This window comes from Thrips palmi, unplaced genomic scaffold (assembly GCF_012932325.1).
Source record: "Thrips palmi isolate BJ-2018 unplaced genomic scaffold, TpBJ-2018v1 HiC_scaffold_17, whole genome shotgun sequence".
Classification (NCBI taxonomy): Eukaryota; Metazoa; Arthropoda; class Insecta; order Thysanoptera; family Thripidae; genus Thrips; species Thrips palmi.
This window is the reverse complement of record NW_023144626.1, coordinates 2973390-2980714: the sequence shown is the minus strand read 5'-3', so window position 1 is coordinate 2980714 and position 7325 is coordinate 2973390. Positions and strand designations below refer to the sequence as shown.

The window sequence follows — 7325 nt, the reverse complement described above, 5'->3', positions numbered from 1 at the left end:
GTGCAGGCGGGCGCACGCGGGCGCTGGGCTCCTCGGAGATAGCCTTGGCGCAAACAGCCTGACGTGCCGCAGCCCCGGCCGGCCGGCCTGCCCTGGGCCTGCCCTGGGCCTCGGCTTGCAGGGCACGGCGGGGCACGGCGGGGCACCATGGAGCGCAGCGCTGCCCGCCAAGATAACGGCCAAGCCGCCCACGGCAGGGCCCGGGCCGCCGGGCCGGGTTGCAGGGCGTTAAACATTTTAAAGTATGATTATAATGAAAGTTGTTGGCAAAGCTCGGGCTGTTGCTTACCTGGCCGCAAAGGCGGCGGCCGGGCCGGGCCCCTCGCAGCGCGCTTTGTGCGGCGTTTTGCGCGGCGCGCTAAAGGGAAGGACAACTTTTGAAGGACGCAAACACGACTGCAGCCCTCTGCAGGCAAGATTTATGCATCGTCAGGGTTTCTGCTCGGAGCGGCCAACATGGCACAAATTTCTTCTCTCTTTCTCTCTCACACGCACAAGCGCGTTTTTCACACGCCAGCCACCTCGCGGATGTATCTGCGTATCTCGGGGTTGGCCACGTTGGTGTAGATGCCGGGGAAGCCGGAGCGGCCGCAGCCGTAGCCCCAGGACACGACGCCGATGAGCCTCCGGTCCTGCGTGATGAGCGGGCCTCCCGAGTCGCCCTGGAAGGACCAAGAAGGCACACCTTACCAACACTCTAAGCCTAAAAGAAGTCTTGGAAATTTACGAAAAACTTGGGGAAAATTCCCACCGATCCTCGGAACATTTCAGGCGTCTGACCTGGCACGAGTCCTTGCCGTCGCCAGTCCCGCCGGCGCAGATCATCCGCTTGGAGATCTTGTTGCCGCCGTGCACGGTGTAGTTGTGGTTGCAGGCCTCCCTGTCCACCACGGGTACGTCCACCGAGTGCAGCACCCACGGCGTGAACAGCGCCCGCTCCTACAAGCAGACTCTTACACAACACACCGATTCCCGATGACAGCGGCAGTCGGCGGCAGTGCCCAGATGTTCACATGTTCCAAAAATACCGACCGGGAAGCTGGTCTACTTACGCTTGTCATGCCCCAGCCAGAAACTGTCACGACGGACCCCACTTTGAGGATGGCGTTCTCGTCGGCCAGTTTGATCGGCGAAATGCGATTCGAAAAGGCAAACGGCTTTTCAACCTAAACCGAAAAAAAAAATAGAAAGTAGCTGTTTGTTGGTGGAGGACGAGGGTTTTGATTGGGAGAGAAAAGGACGCTACTTGCTTTGATGAGCCCCACGTCGTAGTCGGTCGTTGTCTTGTTCCAGAGCGGGTGGTGCTCCATGAACTCGATGGCGTGCATAATGCCCCCGATGCCCAGGAAGCCCGACGTGGACCCCGCGCGCAGACGCACGAACCACGGCGGCCTGGGCAGACACACTGCTGTTTAGCGACTGTGGAGCTAAAAACGCGTCTAGAGTTTTGGCCGCCTCCACCGGTCTTCTGGCCCACTGTGCAGTGCAAGCTGAATATCTTACTCTCTCGGCATCCCCTGCACGCAGTGGGCGGCCGTCAACGCGTAGTTCTCATTGATGACCGAGGCCCCGCACGAATGCATGAAGAACACCTCCAACGAAAGCTGCAACGCGAAAAAGCCAAACATGTAGAGCAGGACTTGGTTGGCGCGGACTTGGCGCTCAGAGAGACGGTGTCGTCACCTGATGAGAAAAGTCCTTGATGTCTGCATTGTTCCCACCGACTATCCGTTCTCCGACGGGCTGAGCGACTGCAGGACACAAATTGTTAGGTTAGGTTAGGTTAGGTCCACTGTGGGCCGCAGGAACTACTCTCGGGTACTCCCGTTTCCTTACTCGCCAGGTCAGCGCCGAGGGCCATGACGGCCAGCATGCAGGAGGCCAGGACGGAACTGGAGGCCAGGGCGGCCATGGTGCGGGCTGAGCATCTCGACGGCGTGGCGGTCGCGGCGCGAGTGACCAGAGTGACGCTGTGCTTGGCGTGCTTGACGGACCGACCAATGGCAAGCCGCGGCGTAGCCTGCACTGCCGCGCCGACGTGCTGCTCCAGCGGGCCGCGGTCCAGCAGTGACATTCCGAGCACCGCTGCCGTCGCTGCGTCTCTCTCGCGGGCCGGCCCGCAGCGCTGCGAGTGCGAGAGAGACGCAGCGAGTCCGACCGTCGATCTGGCCGATAAGCGCACGCCATTGGGAGGCGGGGATACGTCACGGCCTCGCCTAACGAGTCATTCCTTGCGCCGTTACACTGTAAGGATCCATTTTCTGGCTGCACCGACGAACGCCTGCCGCTCTCTTACTGGCCGAAGTCTGCGTTTCGACCGACTTTTTCCGAGAACTGAGAGAGAGGCATTCTAAGCATCGCCGCGAAGACGTGAGAGCACTCGATGCGGTGCTGATGGACATCGAAAATCAATCATGCTAAAATTGTTTTCGTTTGCCTGCACTGAAAAAAAGTGGCTTTTGGCGCGACTGGGCGAGATGGCCGCGACCAGACGCGACCTTCCGCCATCGCATGCACAGCCGCGCCGCGTCACGCAAAGCACGCGAAGCGCAAAAAAAAAGTGGTAACATGTAAGAAATTCTAAAACGCCAGACCAGCACCACAAAGCCCGTCTGTCCTCTCCGTCCTACGGCTCTGTCTCTCTCGCGCTCAAGGGACGTTCCGTATTGGTGCGAGAGAGACAGAGCGACGAGAGCGTTGTCCGGAATGGCACGGCCCGCGGTGCGACGACCCAAGGGCCCCGCCGGTCGCACTCCGCATCCCAAGTCGCTTCGCTTGGCCTCGCCTCGCCGGCCTCCCCGTCCGAGTCTCCGAGTGGCCGTCATTTCCCGAACCGGAAACGAAGGCTGTCACACAGTATCAGCCCGACGGTCGAAAACAAGCGCGGCGCGCACGCGGCAAGCATTCCATGATATCCGATTTTTCCTTTTTCCGCACGGCTAGCGACGATAACCATGCCGTCGGCAACTAGCCGCGCGCTCCGCCTCGCAGGGCAGGACGACGGCACACCGCACTGGCAGGGGAGGGCGGCCAGGGCGGGCCAGGGCGCCGGGTGCTGTGCTGCCTCCACGAGGTGGACCAGGCTGCCGTTCACCTGATGGCCACTCATGGCCACTCACGAGCACGCGGCGCGGCGCGCTGCAGCCTCGACGCCCCCCCCCCTCTCTCTCTCTCTCTCTCTCTCTCTCTCTCTCTCTCTCACTCACGGGCCGAGCCGCGGGCGAGCGAGAGAGGCAGCGACAGGCCGGGGGGCAGCCCAGGGGCAGCCGGTCGTCCGGCAAATGTAAAATGGCCCTGTGCGCGGCGCGGGGCGCGGGGCGCGCTGCGACTGGGGGCCGGGGACTCCGTCTCCGGGGGCGCCGTCGTGCGGAATGATGACTTCTGCGATCCCGATAAGCGGATACTCTAGCATGATGGAATCGAATATTTTCGAGAAATAAATATGTGGCGGGCGTACGCGGCTATCGGCAAGACGGCCGTCACTTGCAGCGTGCTTGCAGGCCGCCCAGCCGGCGGACTCGTCGCGGAGGGGAGCCCCGCGAGACAAGCCCACAACCCTTCCGTGATGCTAGGCTGCCGCACAGTGGGCCAGAAGAACGGTGGAGGCGGCCAAAAACCCCGGACGCGTTTTGAGCTCCAGAGTCGCTGAATGGGACTCGAACCGAGCGTGTGACCCCACCAATGGATTGCTCTTTGAACGAGGAATCCATTGGTGGGGTCACACGTTCGGTTCGAGTCCCATTTAGAGACTCTGGAGCTCAAAACGCGTCTAGAGTTTTGGCCGCCTGCACCGGTCCGCTGGCCTACTGTGGGCCGCAGGAACTACTCTCGGGTACGGATTACCCGACGCGCAGCGGCCGGACAGCGGCGGCGAGCTTAGCGGACAAAAAACGAATTCGGATCTCGTTAGCAAAATAAAAATGGCAGCCGCGGGGATGGCAGGCTCATTAACCGTTGTCGCCCTAACGAGACGGAGTCCTCCAGGTGGCTGCGTCCGAGCGGCGCTAGCCGTCACCCTCGCGCCCCAGCGGCCTGTGGGGCCGCGCCTAGCCGCGCCGTGAGTGCGAGAGAGACGGCGCGAGGCTATGCTCCGCCTGCAGGGCGACTTCAAAGGGCCCCTCCGTCGACTCTTCAACACACGCGTCTCCGTGCACCCGGCCTACACGTGTAGCGTAGCCCCGCTGTTAAATTGGGGATGGCCAACTTGTTTTATTCGGGGAAGCACAGTGGAGTAACGACTTGTGGAAATAACGGCTCGGCCTGGGCGAAATCAATGAGGTGGCGGTGCACACGCAGGCCTCTCATTCTGCTTTCTGTCTCTCTCGCACCGCCGCCGGACGTCCCGTGAGTGCGAGAGAGACAGAGCGGCAGGTCTAATAAGGAATCAGGCGGGGAAGGGCGGCAGGTTAACGACGCGTTTACGGCCCCGGCCCTTTAATTGCATCAACATTATCTGAGCCCCCTCGACTCGGCCCCGAGCAGTGTGCCGGCAGGGAGCTAGCGACGGCTCGGGTCGCTGCGTTTGAAGGTAGCCGCGCTGTCTGCTCCGACACAAAGCGGATTGCAGCCACGCGCGTCTCCGCTTCAACTTCCTCGATTTTCGGTCGGGGTTCCGTTTTGTTCGTCGTTTCATTTCGTCGTGTTTGCGGTTCGTTCAGTAGACATCCGTCCAGGCTTAATCCGAGGGGCAGAAAGCAATGATGAGCCCAGGCGCGGGGGGCTTTTTGTCATTTTGATCTCGGGAGCACTAGCGTCCTCCCTCATCATCTCCGGGACACGGTTCTCAGAATAATTGAGCACCGCGTCGGCCCTGCCCGGCCAAGGGCGCCAAGGGCCCGGTCGAGGGCGGGCTGCAAACTATTGGCGGCCATCAATCATGGAATCGCTCCTCTCCTCCAACTTTGGCGCTGCACCGACGGGCTGCCAAGGCGCGGCCCAGGAGCGGCCAAGGCCCGCCGTTGTTCGCCCTCTAGGCCAGCTGATCACAATATCGGCATGGGACTGCCAGGCCGGGGTGCGGGGCGCGAGGCTTGCGAGGTGCGAGGTGGGGAGCATCTCCACTAATTGGTCTATTCCCACCGTCATTACGACTTTCCGTCAATGGCCTTCCCGGCGAGCTGGCAGCCCATGTTAAATTCATGCCAAGAGGCTGTTCGTTCCCGCGCCCCTGCAGGCCCTGCAGGCCGACCCCGAAGAGTGCGCCGCCTCTCCGTCGCTCCCCCGCGGAGGGCCGCGTGAGTGCGAGAGAGACGGGGAGACTCCGTTCGGCGTCAGACGGCTGCCAGTGGCAGATCAAAGGGGGGAGGGGCCTGGAAGGCAAAGTCGTTTATCCAGACAGGTGCGTTCCGTTCGGCCGCTCCGAGCTTCGGCCTTTCGGCCCGTTGTGCTCGGCGAATAGATTAACCAGACATGACATGGCAGTGGAGCGGAGTGGAAGCCAAGACGCATCGCAAACGCTCCGCCTTTCCTCGCCGGAGTTTTCTGCCGTTTCCGTTGAACCTAACCTAACCTAACCTAACGCTTGCAGCGGGCCACTGCAGGTCCTGCCGCGTGCATGCGCAGTGCAATGGGTATTCGCAGCGCTGGACGCACAGCCCACGCTGCACGTAGCCGTAGGAAGCACTGGCAAAGGGCTGCGCTGTACTTGGCTGTCTGAGCCCTCCACATTTCCGGGTCGGAGTTCCCTCGGCGCGAGCGAACAAGAGGCATGCTTGACGGCACGGCGTCACGGCTGACGGGGGCCTTGGTCGTGTCGGCGGGGACGGGGCGCGGCCGGCCCGGCCAGCACTGAGTACCAGACCGTTAATCACAAACTCAAGACAAACAGAACAGCGCTCTCCCGGCTCTCCCGGCTCTCCCAGGTCGCCCCGCTGAGAGTCCGCAGAGCGACAACACTGTCCCCTCGGTCCCCCCCCCCCTCCCCCACCAACGTTCGTTCGTTTGTTAATGAAAGCAGATGATCCGTCGCGTTTCACAACTGCTGTGATAGCCGAGAGGTTAGAGACGAGGGATCGAGTTACCGCAGGCGGGCGTTCGAATACCAGCGTCACAAAAGTTTTTTCGATTTACTATCCGAAGGGTGGTGGTTCGAGGCCATCCGAGCGGAGCCGTGTGCAACAGACCCACATGCCGGAGGTTCGACTCCTAACAAATATTTCCAATTAATTTTACTGCCTCACACAGTGCGGTTGAAACCCGTAAACGTGAGCCCACTCTGAGCATGGGACGTGGTGGTCCAGGGAGTAGAGGCGTCGGTTCTCAGTGCTAGGGTCGGCGGTTCGACTCCCCCAACTTCTTGCGAAATTTTGACCGGGTCAGTCGAGTCCTGTTGCGTCAAGAACCCACCTCACGCCGGTCCCCTCATCATGGGCCGTGGTGGCCGAGAGCGTAAAGTCGTGTGATCCCGGTGGCGGGGTCCGGGGATCGAATCTCATCATTTCGTTACATTTTTCGACTGCCTTCCTCCCACTGCAACTCAAACCCGTCGTCCAACACGCTGTCAGACGTACAAGCGTGATAGCGTAGTGGTCAGAGTCACATTCACCTGGCCACTCCGCTGTGGGTGTCTAAAAAGCAATCCGCTTCGGCGGGTTGGCCTCGGCACTGGAGCGATGGCGTATTTGATCCATCAATCCAGACCATCCGGTGTGTGGTTGCGGGTGGTGCCTCCTCGACTCGTCGGGGAGGCGATGATAAGTCCTTTGAAGCTGGCCTAAAACGCTGTATGTTCGGTACGGGAGCGCCGGACAGTGGGGGTACCATGGGGTACACAACCAACCCTACGAAAACAAGAAGCTCCCACCAAACCTCTTCTCTGTCTGAGTCTCTCTCTGTCTCTCTGTCGTCTCACTCTACGTCCCGCCCCTCAAAGAGCTTCGTACTGGGTGCTCTCACCCAGCTGCCTGAGCTTTGGGGTCCTACTGGGTCCCCCGGCGAACGCTTGGGTCGCTGACGGGATTAACCCCAGGTACCTGATAGCACCGGTTCCCATCCCGAACACCGAAGTAAAGCAGGAGGCCTCCCCATTAAGACTGGGGAGGGGGTGTAGAGTTCAAATTTTTTCTTTTCCCTTTCAAATTTCTCGGTTAATACTCGTTTGGTTTTCTCATACGGGGTAGTATGCGGGCTCATTCCAAAGATAGTAATTAAAATTGTGTATGAAACAAAATATATAGACCCGAGCGAGGTGGCCGGTGTTGGTACTAGCCGCTAAAACGCTATCTAGGCATTATAGCCTGTGGGCTATTATATAGACTATATAGGCTATAGGCTATTATAGGCATTTTCTAGTTTCAAATGGAAGATGGTAGCACTTCATTGCCTCT

The 7325-nt window shown here is 60.3% G+C and overlaps 1 protein-coding gene across 1 annotated transcript; it reads right to left on the bottom strand.

Moving 5' to 3' along the window:
- Positions 1–397: 397 nt before the first annotated feature.
- LOC117643470 (trypsin-7-like) lies at positions 398–2054 on the bottom strand. Its single transcript, XM_034382396.1, has 7 exons — positions 1837–2054; positions 1684–1751; positions 1504–1604; positions 1251–1392; positions 1053–1166; positions 781–939; positions 398–662 (listed from the first exon to the last, which is right to left on the bottom strand). Exons 1-7 carry the CDS (start codon positions 1910–1912, stop codon positions 507–509), a joined length of 816 nt encoding a protein of 271 aa, XP_034238287.1. The 5' UTR covers positions 1913–2054; the 3' UTR covers positions 398–506.
- Positions 2055–7325: the final 5271 nt, after the last annotated feature.

Bases quoted from the DNA above. Each gene is read 5' to 3' on its own strand.
- LOC117643470 (XM_034382396.1), bottom strand. From the start codon at position 1,912: ATGGCCGCCCTGGCCTCCAGTTCCGTCCTGGCCTCCTGCATGCTGGCC. The intron at 940-1,052 runs GTAAGTAGACCA...GTCTGCTTGTAG, and splicing joins CTGGCTGGGGCATGACAAGC to GAGCGGGCGCTGTTCACGCC. The intron at 663-780 runs GTCAGACGCCTG...TGGTCCTTCCAG, and splicing joins ACGGCAAGGACTCGTGCCAG to GGCGACTCGGGAGGCCCGCT.